Below are 24477 nucleotides of genomic sequence, written 5' to 3'. Positions count from 1 at the left end.
TTGGACAATCAATGTCTCTGAAAGGAACCTTGAAAGGGGGGGGTCTGGCTTAAATCATGTGCTACATAGAGCCAGCAATATTACAAAACAGAAAATGTGACCGGAGAGCTGTATTCTTGAGATCTCCCGCTTTGATTTAAAGGACTCTTAATGACATTTACGCAGTGGCTGCCTTAAGGCGTTAATTATCAATGCCCTTTATTTTCGAGAGAGGGGAGGGGGGAAAACAAACATTTTACCCTAAGAATCCACGCAGTTAAGAGGATTTACAAGCTGTAGTGTATAACTGGATTGCCCTTCATACATGTGACAGATTTACTCAACCCGTTCCACAGCGTCCGCACGTGGGGAGCTCTCGGGAGTCAATCAAAGGCCTCCGCAGCCAGGTTTAGGAAATCAAATCAGACGCATTGTTATTCGGCAGCAGCTTGCACCTGCAGAGGCGGCAGGGATGGCAGACAACCCGAGGAGACTCCTAAATCCCAGCCGCACCTGGGACAGATTGCGACTGAGGTCGGCAGACAGACGGGGTCACGGTGCCGGACAGACACCGGGCATAACGTGGGCCTCGGATCGATCCGCTCCCACGCCAGCGCCCCACGGAATTAGGACAGCCAGCTTTGGCTGACACCGAGCATCGTTTCGAGATGCCAACATTTTGAGCGATGACCTCAGCAAAAAAAAAAAAAACAAAAACAACAAGGAATCAAATAAGATAAACAGCCTGCAACATAAATTTGCAGTGCTCCAAGCAAAGGCTGGGGCATACTACCCTTAATGGGAGGAGCCATTTAGACAATTAGCGAATACATTTTCCTTCACTCTTTCATCACTTATTTCTTTTTCCCTTAATAAAAAAAGTCCTCTCTTAAAAAAAGTGATTGGTTGGAAAACTCTTTTCATCACCTGCCACACATCCTGCCTTCAGTTGTCAGTCATCTGTTGAGTCTCACTAGGAATAGCTGCAGAGGGTCTTAATGGTCTTAATGCAAGATTAGAGCCCCAGACAGCAGATTAGAGCCAGGGAGGCTGGGAAGGGCGTGCGTGAGTGTGGTCTGAAGGCTCTGTGATCTCTTGCTCTTTTACTCAGACCCAGGGACTCGGGAGGTCTCAGACGAGTGCTGTTGTCTATACAGCTCAGAGGACCGTACAACTGACCTGTCTTGACTATGCATTCCAACTGGCGCACCCTTTAACCCCCAACCCCAAGGTACTGCCTGGCTCACGTAATAATTGAATCTATAATGTATGCTCTCCCTGTGAGGCACAAAATCGTACTGTAGCTGCGGAGCTGAATGTTAATCCGAAAATGAAACTCAGCTTGTATTTGCGCGTAGCAATGCAACTGGAGTTGGGATTTTCAATTTTGTGCCACATCTATTGCAGAATATCTGGCACAGTTACACCACACCTCTCCAGCCCTCTTTCCCTTGGGTACAGCTCGAAAATTAAATTACACAAGGATTTAACGAGATCCTCATTTCGAAAATGGGCATCTAGGGTTTCTCTCTAAAGGGTTAACAGCAGTTCTACCTTTATTATCACTTCACATGTGAAACTGCTATTAATGAAATCAATGCAAAATCCGTAAATCAAACAATCAGACAAGTCAAATACATATCTGACAGTTAACTCAGTGGAAAGCATTTTAGTCTGATGCGCCATGCACTCAGTGAGTGGCCCTTACAGCACGGGTTTTGTTAATGCGTTGCACGTCCGACCAAACAACCCTGGGCTTCGTTCTGTATCTGAAACATCACAGGTGCCTTTGGAAAAAAAAGCGGGCACCGTACATTGAATCCTGAAATCGACACACACGTCCAGGTCAAAGGTCCTCAAAAGTGGCAATGTGAATTAGAGTCCCCTATCTTCACAAGATTTAAGGATACATCCTGAGTCTGACTTCCTCAGAATAAGGTCTCCGAGGCACATACCGAGGGATGAATAATGTATGAAAACGATGCCGCTGCTGGTACCAGGGATGGTGCGAACAGGGTTTAATAGACAGCTGGAAGAGCAGGATTCCTGACACCACCAGCAGAAATCAGAGAGAAAACGTTCCCTCCATTTCCTGGTACATCAATTTTAAACCTTGCATTTCCACTCCCAATTATTCTCCAGTATCAGTGTGCGGTGGGTGATTCGTCAACTGTCTGTGACACTAATCTTAATGCTCTTTAGCACCACATAGCATTTCTCTACCTTTTTCAACATTTCAGCATACAAATTTAGTATTAATATAAAACCTGTGCTTCTACACAATAGGCAGTAAGTTTGAAATTCCTATTTTTGATGATTGGTGTCTCGTGCTATTTTTTTAAACCCCCCCGCATTCTGTGACTTGTATCAGTCCCACAGTAAAATGATCAGGGCTGATCAGGGTTTCTTATAACTTCCATCAGAGGATTAACATTCAGTTAAATGAATACGCTGATTTTGAATGCATTACAAATGGTGCATTGTCAATATTTATTTTGTGCTGGAGCCAGTGACCTCTGTGGGTTTCCTTGCATGACCTGCGTTAAAAAGCGTTGTTCAGAATAAAGTGCCTCTCGTCTTTCAAATTGCATTCAATGAGTAATTGAGACCGCTTAAGGAGCTAATTAATTCCTAGTAGGGCACGTAGCCCGGCAACAGAGGTCAGAAGTGAAACAGAACTATATATACCCTACAGAGACATGGTTCATCCACTTTGCCACGCTAAACGGGACCTACAAAAAATACCAAACCTCAAGGCCTGATTATAAACACTGCATTCAGAATCAGTATGCATTCGCCTTCTGCATTCCTCCTTTGAATTGAACTCAAGTGCACATCAAAGGAACACTCCACCAAAGTCTGTAATGTTCCATGTTCTTTCTTGTAAGATTCAAATGCCTCAAACTCACATCACAAATCAATTCCAGTACCAGGAAAGAAGTTAGTTCACAGTGGGGATGTACACTACACTGTCATTTAAAATATATCCCAGCATTCACTGTGCTACAAAGCACAGTACAGGGCGTAGGTCACCAAGAGAAAAGATAATGTAGCATATATTATTTATAACTGTGGCAGTCAATAAATAAATGGGTGGAGTGCTCCTTTAAAACGAAAAATCTGGCTCCTCCCGGCCTTCCCTGATGAAACCTAACCACTAAACACACGATGACAAAGTGAAACATGATGTGCAGGCGAGTCACGTCTGAAGGTGTGAGACATGCAAGCGCGGCGCGCGGACATACGCACTTACTTTTGGCTTTCTCGTTCTTCCTGGAGGGCCGCCAGCGGATGCAGGACTTGTGCTCGTCCAGGTAGAAGAAGCGGACCAGCCCCTTGGAGCCCCCTCTCAGCTTCACCATCTGAGTCCCCGTCTGCATAGAGCTCATGCATTTTTCCACTGCAGGGGAAGAGCGAGAGAGGGGGGAGAGTGTCAGGAGAGGCGAGGACTGCTCCTCACCCTTACATGTGCGCCGTTTCGCCCCGGGCGTGCCAAAAGGGGGGAACACGCCGTGACAGCTCCACAGGCTGGCAGCGCAAAGCATGCTGGGAAAAGAACTCTGGAGCATTCACAACACTGAGGTGTTCTCCCTGGGTCGTCAGTTAAGTGGGTCTTCTCCGACGATGCCAAACAGGGGACATCTACATTCTCTGAGTGCAACATGAACCAAGCATGGTGTCTCAGGCCTTCCTTGATAAATGAGTGAACACTGCATGACTAAGGGAGGGGGAAGACTGGAGCCTGCTCCCGTTGCCGAGTGACGGGGCCCTTTTCTGAGGCTATGACGAGCACGTATATAATGCTCCAATTCCTGCTACTGAGACACGTACTGACAGACATGCTTAGTAACATGTAGCAACTAGTGCTGTGGCCCACAGGCCCCAAGTAATGGCATCACATTTAGAATGATTAGGCAAGTATTAAATTGACACAGTCATGTTCATAAGTCCATTGCTGTAAATAAAACACATCCACAACAAACTTGCACTGATATTAATGAATGAAATTATGAATTTAACCCTAGTAGTAATATTTAATATCCACGTATTGTTAATGGTGTTAGAGAACAAAGCAAAGGCCCCTGGTGTGTTCAGAAACACTGGTTAATCCTTCAGGATGAATCAATTTCCAGTTTTAATTGCCAGTTCTCAGGCAAAATATGTGCCTCATATATCATCTTCAAAATAACTGTAATATTCAATTAGCTTTCAAAACTTCATTCAAATCTCAAACAGTTAAGTGTGACAAAAAAGAAAGCAGACACAGATTGCTAATTGAGCTGTTGGACTGAGGTGGATGGCTCCTCTAGCGACAGGAACATATGACCTCAGAGTTTTTTTTGGCTCAACAACAGAGGTGAGAAGCTGCGAGTGCCCCTCGGTTTGATCGATTCCGCCACCAACCCCGTGCCCACTGGCACTGCAGCCCGCCAGCCCGCCAGCCTGCGTCACACAACGTGGCCAGAGGCCCATCAATAATTGAGCGCCGCTCCTTTCGCACGAAAACCGTGCCGCCGCGCCCAAAAACAAGACCGTCCTACCGCTACCGCGGTTCAAAATTTATACGGGCGCATCTAAATTTAATAAGGCCCTGCTCATTAAGACTTCACACGGCCCTCCAACGAAGGCAAACATCTGCCGCCCGGCTCATCGCCAGGCTGGAGGACCGGGGGCCTGCTCCTGTCACCTCCCGGGAGCAGTGGAGCAGACAGCCACGGGGAGGCTGGGGGGGAGGGGGGGGGGGGGGGTGCTGCTGCTGTTTCACGGCAGAAATGACCACCAGGGAGGTATGACTTAATGAGATCGGCGAGATGAAACGAGCGTCCGGCACAAAGGTCTGGCAAACAAGAACAAGGAACAAGATGAAACCAAACCTTCTCTCCCCCCATGCCCACAGTCAAGAGGGGGAGTGGGGGGGCTCCCATTTGTGAGAGCCCAGAGATTTTCACAACAAAACCAAACAAAGGCACGCACAGATGCAGGGTGACCAAGCATCCCTTTACGAGCATTCTCTGCATGGTACCCCTGAGGCCGGGCAGTAATGATGTAATGGAAGGGTATTTTGCGGCACATTTCTGTGGAGGATGACCAATGGAGAGAACGGCATTGTGGGAGGGGAGAATAAACAGTGCATTACGTCATTACAGGTGAGGGCCGTGTAGCAGGCTATGATGCAATAACGTGTAGGAGTGCTCCGATATGATGCAGCAGTACAGAACAGTGACACAGCTGAGCTTTCAACATATACTGCTCACAACACTGAAACTAACGTGTAAAGAACTAATAAACCGCTTCTGAACAGACAGAAGTGTTCCTGCTGGAACCAAAAAGGCAAACGAAAGCTAAATAGAAATGACTATCCAAGTAGCTGGAATAATACCTGTACTGCAGTGGTTAAGGAGGATCTTTTTTTGTAGTTTGAATTCATTTGAGACACCCCTGTGAGCGAAGCAAGACCCGAGAAATGAAAACATCGAGTTGACATGTCGTCATTACCGCTGAGAAACCCCTAGATATGACACATAAATTGCTTATACACCTAAATAATGTATGATTTTCACGTCAGTGCATTTTGATGGGGAGGTACTAGAAAAAGCCCTCTAACACTTAGATTTAAAATGTGAGATGGATTTGTGTCGGTGCGTTTGACTGAAGAGGACACTGCAGTTAAGTGAAGTAATTGCATGTTACAATCTTGCCGTAATGTTCCTGGTTTGTTAAGAATGGATTAAACAGCCGATGAACTCAAAAGGCACCACATGCAAAAAAACAGAACATAATGTGCTGCCCTATCTTTGACTGTCTGCTCTCAGATGCTGTATCTGTATATTTATTCCGGACGCACAACCTCACTCCCTAAGACACCGCTTGATAATTAGGCCTCTCCCATCACCTAGCAACACCTTCCACCTCCTGTATACACACAGACTAAACACTATTTGTGCATTGTGAGTACAAGATGAACACTCTTTTAAGCTCCCCCAGCCCTTTAACCCTCAATCATCAACTGAACAGAAAAAGAATCCACACTAAAAATGCTTGATGTCATACAGACCATATGGTAAGCAGGCTTCATTGTGTGCTGAAATACAGCTTGCACCGCAAGCGTTTCCAGTAAGGCAGGAGAATTCTGCCTAACACTTGCTCCACGGAGGGTAAAACAATAATCAACCTCGGTCGGTCTCATCCCTCAAAACAGAAAAGCCCGCTGTGCTGCAAGCCTGCTACGCGGTGACTACGGGTATTATGGAAATGAGCTTGCAGATTCTCGCAGTCAGCTGCCAGCACACAACAATAAGAGCTTTATGACTTTATGATCTCGCGACTCGGAGAGGTGAGGAATCTCACTGCTACCATAACCCGAGAGAGAGATTTTCAGTCTTTGCTTCGATTGCAGAAAACACACAGCATGGACAAACAGTCCGTATCGGAGTAACATATTTCACCTGAGTATGTTTATTAATTATATGCAATATATGAAAAAATGAAAATTAACTTTAAGGACGATTCTGTCTCATTTTCTTTATATGATCTTATAAGGTATAATCCATGCATTAACCTTACAAATACAGTTACGTATCACGATATACATATACATTCATGAAAAAAAAATGCAATTTATTTTGTACATTCAATTTACGCATCAAAAAGACTAAACATTCAAAATAAAATCTGCGGTAGGACTGGCTGAAGAGCAGAGGAACCATCTGCAACATTTCATGTTCTGTAATATGGATCTTTTGCTATAAATGGAGATTCAAAAACAAGTGATGCAAACCTTTGTATAATGTGGATTCACACATGTTCCATGTAACGCATATACATATTATTGTAAGAGCATACACAATGTGTGTTCAACACACACCCCCTGTAAATAACAGACTAACAGTGCCTACTGTACACATGGCTACAACACTTGAGTCATGATACTGTTCTATTCTGTCAGAGGGAGGGTTGGATAGGTAAGAATGCGCACCTGTGACTGGAATTTGAGTTATGCACTATTCTGTTCGCTAACTTCAAGCAGCCACAGAATCCAAACTGCACCACTGCCAGCGGTTCAGATTAAATCACACGATCAAAAGATCTATCAGGGATGAACGCCTTAAAGAGTACCCAAATATTGGGATATGGTACAGTACAAGAGTAAAGTACATTCAGTGCTTCTAGTAATCTGAATCTACACCTGACAGACATAATGTAATCCCCCCTCCCCACACACACACACACACACACATACACACACACACACACACACACACACACACACACACACACACACACACTCACATACACAAAAGGAAAAAAAAAGCTCTGGAGGTGTTAAGTGTATAATCGATTGAAGGTTGGGTCTTGAAAGGTTTTCAATAAACTGGCTGCCAGACACAACAGCACAGCACAGCAGGGGGGACTACTTGCACCGCTGTGCTGTAGCTAGCCGCAGGGAGCACCTGTCCACAGAGAGTCATTTCACTTGCCGTCAACTTTATTGGGTCCAGGCCAGTTGCCATGGAAACAGGGTCAGGGTTAAAGCATTGCGATGAAGGGAAAAAAAAAAAAAAAAAATCCCCACTTAAAAGCCAAGACCTGTATATTGCACACTCGACACGGCATTTCATTTCTGGGATCGTTTACACACCCCTGAGGTGCCCTGTTCCTGCAGTGCGCTGCTTCATGACACATTATGACTGAAAGTTCTCGAAGATGCCGGCCACGACCTACTACTTGCGTTCCAAGATGAAAACTCAACGATGTCTAGAAAGGGTTAGGCACCTTGAAAAGCCGTTACCTACTCTAACAGGCCAAGGCAAACTTCCTCCTGAGGTGGAACGACTGTTGTGAAGTAATCAGAAATGGCACAAGACTTAACCATACTGGGAATTTAAACCCAGCTGATCCTGACATACCAGAATGTTTAGGGTTTGTGGAATACTGCAAAACTAATTATTCACACTGTTTTCACTTTGCTTCAAACAGTGTGAAGCAGTCAGTCACTAACACATGTAAAGTGCAATGCAAAGGGACTTGACTAGCTTTCAGATTGACATGGCCACAGGCTCTAGTAGTTAAAAAGGAGGTCAATTCTAAATGGCAGCCAACTAATTCTAAGGAGGAACTGACAAACCTTAATGAGACAAGCTGCCTTTATTTTCACACCGCAAGGCAGAGGGCAGATCAAAACGCAAATCGAACGTGAGATCAACAGTCAAACGTATAAAAAAAAAAAAAGAGCCCGTGTTTTACGGCAAGCGACCTGGTCATTTTTACGGGATGGCAGGACGGCAGTTTCAGTAAAGCGTCTCAGCAATCCAGGACATGGGGCCACCGGATTTCACCAAAACCGTTTTCCCTGCGTAAGACTAAGCCAGAGGGATCGCCCGGTGTCCATATGCTCAACAGCCGCTCCAACGCATTACTCTGACTGACACAAAGCATCCAACCCAATTATGAGGCTCAGGCAGCACTGCTCTAGAAAACTTCCCAGCAGATCCCAACGTTCAGTAATAACGTGAAGGGTGTGACTGACCTAGTCAGCATGCTGGGGTTGGGGATGCTTACACACTCCTTAAGACTGTTGTTGCCTTTTTCAAGGCTGTGATATTCAACTGCAAGAAGCACAGTACAGCGGACACAGCAGGAGCTCAAATACAGTTAATCTTTAGAACCTATTTTTCCACATCCATTAGTGCCAAGAGGTTGAACTCTGCGTGAGCTTCTTCATAACAGTGATTTGCAGAAAAAGATACCCAGTACCCAGTAATAAAAAAATAGTAGTAATAGAAAAATAGGGAGGGTTGCCAAAAAATTACAGCACCCTCAGGGAACATAAGACCCATATAATAAATGAATACTAGTTGTCATTATTCTTGAATCGTAGTTGAGACAAATCTTTGGTATTCATGCAACGCTAGGCAAAACAAAGGCATCTGACAAGGATTTACATTCATTACAAGGCTGATTACACATAATTTCCTACGTGGTTCACTGTGGTGAGATCCTGATAACAAAAAATAAATCAAACTGTGTTAACATTCATAACTCACAATTCTAAGACTAGACAGGCAACTAAGCACACATTTCAACAGCAAGAGACATCTGCAGTCTCATTTCTGCTTTACCAGTCAGTTTTCAATGGCAAATCAAAGCTCTGTGCTTGCCTGTACCGCACCATGCTGTGAAAAACACCTCTTTCCTTTCAACTCCCTGCACATCTGCTCTGGGTGGATCACAAACAAGGTGCACTCACAACTGCAGAGATTGACAGTATTAGGATTATAATTTGTTTTAGTCACATTCATTTGAATGTTCTGCATAGAGAGGCAATGCTGTCTTTCGCCGTCTAGTTCTATAGGCACGAGCATCAGCTTTTATGGGTTTTTCGAACCAGCAAGCACACGAGGAAACGTCTGGTTGTTGTTGGTTTTTTGTTTAAAACGCAGCGGCACGGCTTACCAAACTGCCCGAGTCTCCACATGGGTGAAGCAGCAATGCTACCTCCAAGCCAGAAAAACTCCTCCACTAGCCGGGATACTGAGGCTTTCTGCCAGAGCGGCTTGGGAGAAGTGACTCGAGCCGGAATGGCTGCTGTATCCGGAGACGAGGGCCGGTCGTCTTGGGTGGAAGGCCTTGTCGCCGGACCCACCACCGGAGGCAGCGGAGCCATCACCTGTGCAGCGCTCATCACTGCTGCGCTCATCGCTCTAAAACTTTCAGTTCCCACTTGCTTCGTTTCTCCTGTTACTGCGCTAAGTAAAGACACCAAACAGACGAGCCGCAAGCCTCTGTAGAAGTGATCTCTTTAGCCTTTTGCAGGAAAGTCTTCACACCAACAACATTAAGTTGCTTTATACACAAATCTGTGGAATTTCACTGAGTTTCACTGAAAAGAAAAGAATTTTCTAGAGGAAATCGGTATGAGGAATATTCCGAATTTGTATGATTCAGGTCTTCAACACGTTGTCTTTCCTTAGTGATCGCAAAGTTTAAGATTCAAAGATGCCTTTAACTGTCAGTCTTTCCCTCTTGTACGCTGCCAACCATGAAAATACGGCTTTCAGATGTTTCAGAATCCCACACACACCCAAAAATGTCATAAAAAACACTGCTGGTTCCAAATGTGAGTCAACAGTTGGTTAACGTTCTCCCCTTGGTACCTTTAAGAGGCTACTGGGTCCTCTCACATTACATTAAAAAAAACCTTTCCAGCCTTTGAGCTTGGTTCTGTTTGGGCAAACAACAAAACCAAATCCATAAGAGACAGAAAGGACACATTCCAGTGCCCTCGGATACACATCGAGCCTTTGTTTCCTCTCCTTCCTTCAAGATTCTTCTCTGCGGTTCAGTTCAGGGCTTTTGAAAAGGAGGATGACGGGCTCCTGCACTGACTGAAGAAAGCGTGCTGGTGCAGAGTTGCAAACAACAACCTGTGTGACACATGTCAGTTGGCAATCCTAAATCCCTCTGAGTCTGTAATCCAGGGCTGAGGCCACAGCCCTCTTCACGCATGGGGGTTTAACATGTTCTGCAGGTCTGTTCAAATAAAAGGTAGCGAGCGGGAGACAGAGAGAGAGAGACAGAGAGAGATACAGATGCATCGAATCTTATTTTTCCTAACCGATTACGCAGTCTCTTTCATCTCTCAAAGCGGCACCAAAGGGAATAGTTGCGAATATGAGATGCGGTAAGATTCTCACTTTTTTTGTTGTTGTTTTCTTCCACTCCTGTCTGTCAGCAGAACGACATGATGCCGTGCAGCACCCGGGGTTTGGGTATAATTCTATATGGCAAGGACCAAGCTGCAGACCTCCGCAGACTGAATCCAAAAACGGTGAAAAATGCACTCTCCTGCTGTCCTCTGTCTTTCGCGCCATTGGCTTGCTGAAACATATGAGGGGCTGAGTTTTGTTTAAGTGGATGTATAGGTTATACTTTCACCGTGAGACAAGCATGTGCTCCAGACACAGAATGCTAAATTGAGAGCTGTTCCGCTGGATAGAAAATAGGGACTAAATGATGAAGAGAATCCACTAGGAGCGCTGCAGTAAACTTGATTATGTAAAAACAACTCGTACGGAGAGCACTTCAGTTATTGCATAAACTTCATTACAGATGAATTTCCGAACACTGTGGCTCAGTAAACTTTACATCACCAATGATGCATCACCATGAGGCCATTTCACTGCAATTCTCACACACAAGACCTCTGACCTTTTATGGTACTGACTGAACACCATCTGTCTATCTTATATATGGTATAGTTTTGTTTTTTTTGCATTTTTTGCATTGTTGGAAACTACTTTTATATTACGTTTTACAGTGTCACCCACCAGTAGCAGCTGTTTGTTCAACACAAATTATTCAGAAGTATGCACACAGAACAGCGCAACTCTATGGGCAAAGTTAAAGTAATTACAAATACAAAGACTCTCCTAACTCTCCCAAGTTTAGGAAAATAATTTGACAGCCATGATTTATTCATAGGTACGCTCTTCCAAAGGCATTTGTTCAGAAATCCCTCTATATGAAAACAATGCCATAATTACAGCAGGGGGGTGTCTTCACTGTTCTTCAAACAATTTGTCGTGCAGTAGACTGACTAAGAACGAATCAGTAATTGATTATTCAGACATACCTCTGGGCTCTATCGTTCAGAGGGACAAAATGACACAGTCCTGTCTCTTTAGACAAAGTGAGTTATTATCCATTATTCTTTCTCATAAATTAAAACAAAAGATACATGTTTTTTTCCTTAAACAAAACAGAACGCCTACTGAATACCTATGCCTGAAATAAGACCAATGATCATGCCTCATCCCATAATTGAGATACATGGTCATCCAATTATTGCAGGTCACACATATGTGAGTTCACAAGAGTAAAAAAAACCACGTACCTGTGTGGACCCAGTTAACCTACAGCAGTGCACGGTTTTGAGCACCATCAATGAAAAACAAGTTAATGAAAGCAATGCAACTTACTTCCCTGGTCTTGCCTGTCATGTGAGGGCATATCGGTGCCCTGGGGAAGGTCTGTGGTGGTGGCAGCATGCGTGCTCTGACACCGAATTAAATCATTTGACTTGTCAGAAGCAGCATCAGATGAGGTAGAAGAAATGACACCATGAACCAGGATGCCAGTGCTTAACGGTGTATAAATACACACCGAGGGGGTCTTAAATTACTGCTGAACCACCAGTACAGGCGGAGACACTGAAATGATAGCGGTGTGGACACGCGCCACATTTCATCCCCCTGTTGGCTAAATGACAAGTGGCTACAGCTTACTCCCATTAAATCCACTAGCACCAAATCACTACAAATACAGTCGTGTGGGAAAACAAATGCGTAGCAAATTGTACAAAATGAGCTCAAACACAGCAATATAATGGTATACCCATACATCCATAACAAAGAGATGGTCAATTATTCTGCCGATTTGTCCAGTTTTGAACGTTTACATTTACATTTATTGATTTAGTAGATGCTTTTATCCAAAGCAACTCACAAGTGAGGCAGACTACAACACAAGCAAAAAGCCACATGAGGGGTTTGTGCAGTGTCTCATTATTTGAAGGAGGATACTTTTTCGTATGGTTGCAAATCACTGCTACTCTGAAAGTTCACTAAAGGTCACAGAACAGTTCGGGGAAATGAATAACTTCAAATTCACACAGTCCACCATTCTCGGGCCATTCTAAAGTGTAATTAAGCGTGAGCCATTCTGTTGAAAAGATCCTGATGCAACCACAGACATCAGTTGAGACACGAATAATCAAATCACAGAAAGTCAGACAGCTACAGAAGTTACAAGGTAAGACTATTTTAAAGAAACTTGCGTCTCAATCAGTTACCGGACCACTGGACAATTCTGATAGCCATGTGCTTTATACATGCATTTTCTCTCTGTGTTATTTTTAAAAGGATGTTTCCGTTTGTGAGAGTGAGTAAACGCAGCAGGATAATCAAGGATTCGACTCAGATCTACGATGTTGATCAACGCAGATCTGTTTTCCAGCAGAAAGGGCGTCAGAATTAAGTCGCTACATTTTCTTTTTTAAGTCATAAGGTAATTTGAATGTAATGACTACAATCAATTTGATCTACATCAGCCGTCTTCAGTTGTTAAAGTAAAAAAATAAAAAGTCACAAGAATCACTATCAGATACAACCAAATACACACAGCTTAGATTTGTTTTCATTTTTTTTGAAAGGCACACTTCATGATGCCAAACAGTACTAGCATAATCATCAGTTTTCACACATCAAATAGAATTTTTGTCTCCCAGTTGGGTTACATAAGGTCTCCACAGCGAACGAGTGGATTTTCAATAGAGCTTACATAAAAGGAAAGGGGGAAAAACATATTAGCCAATGCAGCAAAGGTCCCTTGAAAAGCCCATTAGAGTGAAAGTAAATCTGAGATGCATGAGCAGTGAGACCGAGTCTTCCTCTGGCTAACTGTTAAACCGGATTACAAATTTAGTAAATCTCCCACCCCCTCCCCCCTTCAAGAAATGCCTTTATTGTCTATTAGCAGTACCAATACTCAATACATCCCTGTGCTAATGACCGCCCCTCCAAGCAAACACTATTAAGCACTCATGATTACACATTATACAGGATCTGCCTCATTATTCTTTATAATGAATTAGTGATTGGGATTGTATGAGCAATTTCCATTGAGACGGAGTGCTACTGTTTCATATAGCTGATTTCAATCAGGCAACTCTACAGTCCCTCCAAACACTGAAGTAGGCTTGCAAGAGAGGGGAGAGGGTAGGGGGAAGGGTGGTGTTGGGGGGGGGATGATTGTCTCGTTCAGGCTGTTTGTTCATTACTTGGGACACTTCCCCCACGTTCCATTCCAACGTTCCTGTGCAATTACAGCTCAAACCTTTAATTACGCACCTGTTTCACCACCTCGCCGATCCTTTACAGCCAACTGTTTGGCATAATGAAATTTCCAGGTATTATAAGTTTTTCTGTTTGTTTTTTTTTTTTTTAAGTGTTGCAGTTCTGCTGCCAAAACAATACGAGGATATAAGGACTACACCACCTACACTGACATGTTGCAATGTTTCTACAGAATGGCATGCAAGAGAACTACAGACTGCCTTTTTCAATTAGTCAGTCAATACAAAAATGTAAAAATGCACTGTAACAAATACAACTCCACTGTTGGGAATTCCAAAAACCCAAAGCTAATAAGGGAAAAACTGAAAAATTATTCCCCGAGGTCAGGTAAAAGTTATGTTCTCTCTCATCTCAATATACTTAAGGACGAGTGGGTAATTTGACGGTCAAGTTAAACATTACACAGTTGGCCATGCAATAACGCAGTGCAATAGCAATGGACCTGAAAATAGCTACTAACAATCAATAAACTAAAACAGGCACAAGGTAGCCAACTGTGGCAAATGAGGACAATTAGAGTGATTTTTCTCTTAGCCACAATAGATTCAACTGAGGTGAGTGTTCAGTGAAAACTGAATGAAGTATTTACTCTGGATGAGTGAAACATATTGATTGAGGACAGACAAGAGTGTCCTGCATTTAAACATTCCTTAATGTTCCACACTTAAGCACTGGGTGATTTAGGCTGTCCTTAACCCTTTACCTGAACATAAAGCCAGACTGAAGATATAGATTAAGCACTTCCACAAATTATACTCACGCTGCTAAATGAGGCAGAATAAACATCTACTGGATAGGCTGCACACAGGCATTTTGGTGTATGCACATTTGTGCAAAAATAACCTGTATCTGTGAGCTCTCTCCCCACTGATCTGCCATCTGAATATACAGGTTGATTTACTATCGGATTATTAATCCCCATCAGAGTGCAATAGTACAGAGAATTGCCTCACACCCATTCATACAGTCGACAAACGTTTGCATTTGAATGCACTGTTCCTTGTGGGGCTGTGTGTTGTTTTCCAAGACAAAAACGCTGTCTTGCTTAAACCGCACAGGATAACCGTTTTTGAATAATATCTGTATTTTTTTCCACTTAATTCGTAAAACAAAACCATTCAAAACTGACAGCAAAGGGTTGCAGTTCACTCTGCAACTCAGGCTCACCAAGACGACCGCGCCGCTTCAGAAATAAACCGTTCACAGGTCGAGAGTCGGTTGAACAATGATCATAACATAATGCATTTTCTCCTCATCGAGCTAACCATCCCACGTAAAAGTTGTCGTGTGCTTGCTAATTAGTGTGGACACGTGGCGGGCACAAAATGCGCTTGTGTCTTGGTTTTAATTTAAATTCACAGCGACCTTAAGGTTTCCTTAGGTTTTGCCTCCGTATGGTACATGTAATGGAAAAGCTTAGTTTGTAGAATTCTGCAGAGTTTATTAAAATGTTATCTTATATTTACCAAGGATATAACTAATATAAAATCCACCGAGTCATGCCAAATGCTTAGACTTGAAGCATTACAGCAACTGCGGTTTATCAATGAATGTGGACTGGAGTTACCGTTATTGACTCTCGGATGGAACTGGTCAACAGTCGCACTCTTACTACAAGCTTCTACTAAACAAAACAAAATGCGGGATTCCAGCGATTTCTGTGCATGCTGGTGCAACGACAACCCGCATTTACTGGATAAACGCGCTAGATTAACAGCGCTTTTCTGGCTTTCATTTAAAGTTACGCTTACCTTGCTGCTTCCATCTTGTGAAGGATACGAACTTTAAGTTCCACACCAGAAGTAACAGACACGTTCTGCATTGCGTGGGACTTTCATAAAGGGCCCTGAGTAGACAGTCTGTCACGGAGAACATCTAACATAAGAATCACATAGAATTCAGTAAAGCACGGATAATACTTAAGGAGGAAAAGACAGCAGGTCTTTAGGTATAGATAGCAGGCGACACGGTGCTTTAATTAATGCGTTAGGCGAGCCATTGTCCAGATTCCAAACACAATCACGACTCAGTTTTTCACCACTCAGTACTATCAACCAATTTCTGTAATTTAGAAAGATCAGCATTTGCTTAGAGACTTAAGACGCGACAAAAATGTCGAAATTGCACCCAGGTACACCAGTAGTAACATATGCTCGTATAGTCGAGGGGTAGGTTCAAAGCGGGGCGTGCTGATTGCGTCGAACGTGATCCTGCGTTGAACGTGACACTGCCTAAACCGGCTCACATAACCCATCGCTGCTACTGACCATTAGCGGCTCTGCAGAGATGCACAGAACGCCCTAAAGGTCTGAGTGCATCGCACCTGACACACCTGTGTTGGCAGGACGAGGTTTCTGGCTTCTGTTTGGATCTCATCAACCCTGTCAACATTGAAGTTTACACAGTGCACTCACCCAAGATGGAAATCTTGATGTTCTCTCATTTCCTTGTGTTTCTCTGTTTCACTACATACCCTTTTAAACTCGAGACGCACTTCAAAATTTAAGAGTCCTTCCGTAATTAGTTAATCCACTTCAGTGCCGCTTGATTGCAATCCCCGAACTGCAGAGTTCAAAGCATTTAAACGTCTTTAAAAACTAATGTACTACCTGGTGATAACTGAGCATCTGAAATGTCTGTAGTTTGCTCAGATAAGACACTAAACTGAGAAAAGTATGTAAGCATCAAGTTCAACATGAGAGAGAAAGATTAGTCTGTGTTAAATAAATATTTGGCATAAGTCTGGCTAATGAATAGTGTTTTAAAGACCCTCTTGGCAATTGCTCTGCTGAGAATCTCTCGGGATTGATAATAAGGATAATGAAACTGGCACTGCCTCCTCAACTACAAAATCTTTTTCCTTGTAAGACAGAGGTCATATTAGTGTGCCAATTAGTCATCCAGGAAAAAAGTATGGAAGTGCCCATGTGCAATTATTAATGAAAGTTTAAACTGCTCAGTGACTGGCCATTTCTGATGCACTGACATTCATGTTTAAGAGATACTCTTACCCTGTTTAACATTATATGCACACACAGTGATCCATACTGCAGGATATTTTGAGCTTTACTTAAAGGTACAAGAACAGTTTCCCAGCTGAGGTAATGCCAAACTGAAAGCAGTGTAATAAATTACTAATAGTGTTCAGTGTTTTCACGAATTGTGTAAAATGAACAGTCTTAGAAAGGTGAGTGTTCTTGGCTTAACAACTCTTGTTACATCCTACAAACATTGTTTTGCCCCCTCTATTAATGAATTTTACTCATGGATTGCTCGGTGATCTTGAGATGTAGGCTGTCAGTTAATTATCTGTTAATGTGAACAAAAAAATCCATTTTGTGTGTTTGTTTGTTTTCCTAAAAGCTGTGAGACTGTTTAAAAGGGGATTTGAACCCTTGTTTGTTTTCCTAAAAGCTGTGAGACTGTTTAAAAGGGGATTTGAACCCATTTAACAAGGTTAAGTGGGCACTGAGGCAGAGCTTTAAGTAGTTCAGAATTGATCAGTGTGTCTATATAACCTGAACCGCAACTTACCCCTGCAGACAGAGGCTTTTGTTGTGTGTTGCTGAAGCATAGACCTCTGTTCTATTTTGGATTAAGAGTGAGTGTGCTGTGGGGCAGAAGCCTGCGTATCGTGTAGAAACGGCTGTCTCTGGAGGCCCACTGCAATGCACTGACAGATGAGGCCTGGCCCCTCTCTCTCTCTCTTGCTCTCATACACACACACACACAGACACACACACGCACTCAATGTCCTCGTTTACATCCACTTTTCCAAAAAGCTGCAAGGTTTCCAACACGTGTGTAGAAATGTATGCAGGAAAAGTAAGGGATTTAATTAATCCTGGTCTCTTTTCTGGAAATTAAAGTGCATGTTGTTCATTGTATTGAAAAAGTTGTGAATTCCTTTTATCTTCCACGGGGAAGAAAAATGACTATTCGTCATTGCATTAAGGGGTTTCTAACCCACCCATCATTAAAAACATGATTTTTTTATACAGGCAGCAAAAGATAATTTTCCACACCATGACAGTGCTGGTGCTAGCACAGGTTGCAGAAAGGAAGAAGGACCGAAGATGGTCTCTTGAGTTACCTCACAGTTTGTGCTGCCACATAATCGGGAAATGATCACAGACTACCTGCTTCTCATGGCTTCTGCAAGGCTGGAGAGGGAAAGAGGTGGTGAGAACGATGAGAATACGCGGCTCTGTTCCTCTCGCCAGCTCCTCGCGTACAGGGAGCCAACGAGAGGCGGCTCGCAGGAAGTGTGCTGAGGAGATAACAAGGCCGGGGTGAGCCGCCTTGGCCGGGGCAGTGAGCATGCGCACGCTGGAATGCACATCCAGCACACGAGCGTGCTGGAAGCAGAGCCATTCCCGCCGTGTTTGCACAGGGCAGTGTTTCCGTTTCAGCTCATACGTTGTTGTCAGGACGGAATACGCGTGGGTGTGCTTGCGTGGTTAAAGAAAAAAGGAAAAGTATGTGCACATCCAAGAATACAACAATTACAACACAGGTGCAGGGCAACAAAGCACGATCCAAGGAGGGGAGAGAGGAATGCACGCGTTCATTGTTTTAGTGCTACAAAGTGATTTATTGCAATAACACTGTCAGCCTACATCTTGATCAAGAGCTGACAGGCTTTTCACAGGCTTTCAGCAGACTTTCTTACCCAGAAGACGTTAAATTCACGTACAATTTCCTGAGTTATCATTTTTACTCCATTGGATATTTACTGAGAAAATCTGGGTCAGGCACCTTGCCCAAGAATACAACAGCAGCAGACATCCTGGGAACCAAACTGACAAGCTTTGGGTTCCAAGTCCTGCTCCTTACCATTGCACCACATTTGCATGTCACTGTTGATGTCCCTGGGGAAAAAAAAAAGCTTTTACACAAGCTTCTTCCAGGATTATACTTCCCAAAAAGGGGCTGGACTTTATTGGTGATGATGTCACACTCCTGGCAGAATAACACAGCTAACACAGAACTGGAGAATATGGTGCCTGGCTTCTTTACTCCATGCGATTTTAAATCTGCACACGCTTTTAATAATAGAATGAGCTTTACTAACTTGAAGCGGCACTGGCGGAGTACATTTTGGGCTGTTGGTGCGAAGGGGGGATTAGCAAAGTGCTCCGAGCCAGGCTTTGCCACCAGGGCAAAGTTTCATTTAATTTGCTCCGTGCGGAAACAAACATCTTGATTATTAGATAGGGCGCGTCGGTAGCTTTCCCTGGCTGGGGTGCAGCCGCCGAGGCAGCTGAGCCGACACAGAGCGAATGCTATGCTGTGGCCAGGGGAATGCTGTATGCATAGAGAACTGGCACAGAAAATCGCCTCTCAACTGCGCCGCGCTGGCCGGGTTGGATCTCTCCTTAGTCTCGTCAGTTGCATTTACTGTAGATGTGCCCGGCTGTTTTCACAGGAGGAGATAAAGGGTATGCTTTCCTCCACCACCCTAGACCATGCCTCTCAGATCAAGGTGTGGAATACTGCCACCTGTTTAAGTCCAGCTGACACATTACATTGCATTACATTGCATTACATTCATTTAGTGACTTCCAGCTCAAAAGAACAGAAGTGTTTCCATTCAAGCGCATCAGTGAATGTGAGCATAATATTATTCAAGCCATACCACAAGTTAACCTGTGCAATATGACTAGACAAAGGAAGCCAAGTATACTACCATACATCAGTCACTACACAACACAATCATAAAACTATTCCCACATCACATATTATTGTTTTTCATTTATTTAGCACACAACCGTATCCCTGGATAAGTTACATAGCATTTGCTTTACCCATTTTTACAGCTGGACCTCTTCTGAAGGAATTCAGGCAAGGTAACATGTTCCACAATACAACCACAGTGTGGAACCCGGGCATTGAAGCTGCAACCATGTGGTTACAATGACTGCACAAAGGCTGTCTAACCAGTATGTCAGACACTCATAACAGTCCCTATCATAATCACATTCCAGACTTGAATACCATGTTGATCCTGCATTGTAACTGGTTGGAAGCCTTTTTCTCCTCAAAACCACCAAAGTGTGAGGCAATGCAAAAGATTGAATGCTTTTGCATGTACTGTACCTGCTTCAGTGCTGGGTGAAACTTGTTCATTACATTACACTATCGGCATTTGGCAGGCATTCTTATCCTGAGTAACGCACATAGGTTACAAGTTTTTTTACATGTTTCCTATTTATATAACTGGATATTTACTGAGGGAATTCTGTACCCCTGCCCAAGGGTACAGCAGCAGTGCCCCAGCGGGGAATCGAACCAGCAACCTTGCGATTGAATCCTGCTCCTTACCACTGTGCTACACTGCCGCGTTGTTCACCTGTAAGACACAGACCGCTGACCAAAATCTGCGGCGTGCACACATTAGCAATGTGACTGGGTGAGGTTACATTACACATAAGGCAGCCTTAAGACAATGCATTCACTCAAAGTGGAGCTACTGCAGGCGTGTAAATGAGCACTGAGACTGAGGGCATTTCAGCACCAAGGCTAGCGCAAGGAAGAGCTGCCACCAAGACTGCATCAGAACAGCCCTTCCTCCCTCCACCAAGGCAAGTTTTCACAGTCCCTCTGCAGGGGGTAATGCATGTGGGGAGGTGGGGGAAGGGGAGGGTTGTGTGTCCGGTCTTGCTTCAATTCTTTGAAATGCTCAGTTGGCCGGGCAAACAACAGGAACAGACAGTGCTTAATATCACGCCACCTGGTGTGAAGTCCTAAAGCCCAAGGAAGTGCCTAAAGTGGGAAAAAACAACCACTGCGCAAGAACTGCAAGAGCTGCATGCCAACTCTGTCTCCGTTTAAACAATTCATAATTCATCAATTCCCACTTCTCAAGTCGTAGAGCTGCCACCGGCCGTATCTCCCGCCTGTCCTTTTAGTAAAACGGACAGGAGCCGTACCTCCGAGGCTTGAAATTAAACAAGTCTCGATCTCCTAAGATAGCGTGCACCTCCATCCTCACGCCGCCTGCATGTCATAGGGTCCTGAGAAACCCAATAAGGCCTGATTGGCCCTGTCGGGAAAATCCTTTCTTCCTGATGAATTGTTTGTGCGACCGTCATAAATATGTATCACCCTATTGACTCTCTGTGGTAAGGCATGGGAAGATGAGTGACAGGGGGATGCTTTAGAAATTCTGTCAGCACTCTTGGACATGGTAGCAGGCATTAGGGATCAAACCACTCATCCATCACCTGTCAATTAAACCGATGCAGGGGGAATTTGTCTCGTGTACACTTTGATTCAGAGGAGAACAGAGCCACTGTATTAACACAGTGGCCTGCGCTTCCGCCGAGGACTCAAGGGATGCCGCGGCGTCTCGAAAAATTCATTCCTGCAGAGTCCACGCATTGTGGGTTTTGAGCTGTTGACACAGGCTGTCCTACATTTCTAGCAGGTTGGCTCTGTCCTGGGATACTTGCCAGGGAACTGTGAGTGTAAACATGAGTGCAATGAGGCTCAAAATGAATGAAATTTAAGAAGAGGTTTCAAGCGTACTATGAACTGAGAGAAAGAAATACTCCACCACCCCCCCCCCCCCCCCCCCCCCCATAATTCAATACTTCCATAAGCAAAATATTAAACAATAATTAGTAAATAATGCTATGGATACAGTGAGACATTTGATAATATGATGGTATCATAAATATAGCACCAGCTAACAGAAATAACCAGCAAGAAATCATCCAAAGATGTGGATGAAAAAGTTCTTTGGTATTATTTTTGTTTAAAATTTTTTTTCTTTTTTAGTTTTCCAGGCAGGGGGTGCTTATTATTGAGCCAGGGGTTCTGGTCTCTTGTTGACTTTTGCAATTTGAAGCTTCACATAAAAATTCTCCCCAACTGTGCTGACCTCCCCAACCTGTCCTGCGTGTCACAGATGGAGCCCAGCTCTCCATGATGGACAGGGCGGGCATCTCATTACTGCATACACTGTGCAGAGACCTGCTATGTGCGAGGACAGCACCTGAACACCTGGAACAGGAATGCGATCAGCACATTCTGCTCCGGCTCTCTGCTGAAAGGAGGCACCTGAGATCAGGGAAGGTCAGCGATGACAAACATGTCCACCCAGTTATTTTAATCACCACGGGTCTCTGTTTCCTGATAAAATTGCAGGGGGAAACTGGCAAACAACCTAGTAAGGCGTTGCAGTCCCCTTCCCGAAATAGGTCTTTATTTGTGTCACGGTGACTATTAATGACAGAGGACGTTGCTTTGCTTTTTTCTTCGCAAGGTACAGTCACCTAGAGAGAAGGAGGACATTTTGTTTTTTACAGTCAGGATATAAAATGAATCCCAAAAAGCCAAAAAGGCATGTAGCTCCATCCCTATTGCCCACATGTAAAACCATGTTGACAACTGCAGCTTTTAGCAATGTCTGAGATACCCTGTGTATCTCACCTTGTACAAGTACAAGCATAGCCAGTTGACACAGATGGCAATAGAGGTTATATTTCAGAGTTGCTTAGTTTTGTCTTTATAACAAAATGGGCATTAAGTGAATTAAAATTTGATTCTGGCAAATATTTTCACAAACATTTACCTTTGCAAAAATGTCTTAAGTGTGGCTTTTGGAATAGTATGACTACATAAATGAGAATGTTCTGTAACCTTGCTTAATCCTTTAGCAGGAAGAGTATTTTTAGTATTGTTTAAAAGCTAATAAGACGGTTGAGTCATTCTATCATTTGCTTTTAATAATTAACTTGTGCTATAAATTAACTTAAAAAAAACATTTTTTTAAATGAACTGAAATGACTTCAAAGATTAATTAAAAATTCAATCAGAGAAGGCATTAACTGCAAGCAGAATCACTTGAGCAAAGTGCAAAGTGATTACTTGGCATTCTGCAATACTTGTTTAATAACACACATATCAGTCTTGGAATAACTGTCTTCACCCCAAGGCAACCATTGGCGGAATTATCAAAATAAAACAAATTAATGTAAAAAAGGATTGTACTAGAAATTGAATTCATACAGAATGACCTGTATCTTGGACTAATAGTGGGCAATACAAGTTGTACAACAAAAAAACTGACACTAAAATTAAGCCAAGTATATTAAACCATTTATTTCTTGCTTTTCTCTTGCTTTTTCATGTTTTCAATTAAATGAGGAAGATTGCTTCCTCGGCATGTGCTAGCAAGGACAGGTTAAAAAAAATGTTATCTTTTGCACCTACACGAGGCCTGAACTCCTCATCTCACTAAGGATGTATGTTAAGCTAATGGCACCTGAGCAATCACATGAGTGATCCAATTTCATAATCTGTGTGCCATAAGTATATTCCCCCCTATCTCCCGCCCCATTAATTCAGTCCGGCCCATTACCAAGGCTCATTGTTCTCCAACAAGGTCCCGTCCTCTGTCCTGGGTGTCACCACACTCAAGTCACTCTGAGTGTGAATATCAGCGCTCTCCGCTTAAACCACACATTAATCAGTGGAAAGAAGCCAGGGGGGAGACAACCCCTGCGTCAGTTATGTACAAATTACTTAACGTGTGGCGCGGCTCACAATATCTGACCACATTACAGAATAATGAGGTCGCTGACTGTGTGCCCACTGTCTTGCAGGTTTTGTCGTCTGTGATAAAACCTGAAACTGGACTGGCAGCGTTCCTGGCACCCCTCCACAAATGAAGAGACGGCACCTTTAGTGAGAAGATTCAATTTTTTTTTTTTTTTTTGCTGCGCCTCACTGCAAGCCCCTGTTCCCAGGAACGAGATGAAACCTGTGCCAGCCGCTCAGAATTTACCCTCACACAATCTCGCCAGACAGAGCGAATCACTGGAGCTCGCGGCGGCAGAGAGATGGGGACTCACTGGGCCTATGTTTTCGCTGATTGCAAAGTTTGTAAGCTTCGGTGTAATAAGCTTTGTCAGCCTGTCCCACGATTCTCAATAACGCTCCCAGGTTTTTTTTCGAAAGTGATCGTGAGCTGGAGAGTTGGAGAGTCAGACCTTGGCTCGATCTCTCGAGAAGCCACCCCCCGCTACACACACACACACACACACACACACCGCCTACTCCGCAGGCTGCAGTTTCGGATTAGGAGCTGCAGAGAAAATCCACAGGCCAAATTGCATTAGCAAGGGCTTATACAAAATGAAAGGGACTCACCTATTCTGAATCCCAGAACAAGGAATTTATTACTGCTCTCATGCTTATCGTCCGAGTGGGTGACAGACAAATGGAAGAACACACTGTTTTGTGTGAGGGATTGTTTTTTTTTTTTTTCTTCCTCCCTGCAGACCTGCTCCTGTCACCCTCTGTCCTCCTGCTATAATAGAGAGGTGTTCACTGTCACTTTGAATGTGTGACATTTTCCAGCATGTTTGCCAGTCCTTCATGCTGTCTGTGTAAAAGACTGGCTGAGCCCGGGCCGTGACCTGACCGTGACCCCGCGCCCGTGCGGCGTTCTGTGGGAGACGCCCCCCTGGGTCGCCCTGGGGCGGTGGAGGGCACAGAGCCCGGGGTGGGGCCTTCCTGCTGGCCCGGGCAGGAGTGAGAGTTCTGCCTGGCAGATGGCAGTGTGGTAAAGAGGATA

The 24477-nt window shown here is 43.9% G+C and overlaps 1 protein-coding gene across 1 annotated transcript in view; it reads right to left on the bottom strand.

Moving 5' to 3' along the window:
* The window catches only part of plch2a (phospholipase C, eta 2a), a 141457-nt gene that overhangs the window by 51103 nt on the left and 65877 nt on the right, over positions 1–24477 (bottom strand). The window contains exon 2 of the mRNA XM_036532535.1: positions 3233–3379. Within this exon, the coding sequence (XP_036388428.1) occupies positions 3233–3379 (147 nt within the window). The remainder of the gene's footprint in view (positions 1–3232; positions 3380–24477) is intronic.

The sequence above is a fragment of the Megalops cyprinoides genome, chromosome 7 (assembly GCF_013368585.1).
Source record: "Megalops cyprinoides isolate fMegCyp1 chromosome 7, fMegCyp1.pri, whole genome shotgun sequence".
In the NCBI taxonomy this organism is placed as follows: domain Eukaryota; kingdom Metazoa; phylum Chordata; class Actinopteri; order Elopiformes; family Megalopidae; genus Megalops; species Megalops cyprinoides.
The sequence above is the reverse complement of the archived record's forward strand: the minus strand, read 5'-3'. Positions and strand labels throughout refer to the sequence as shown.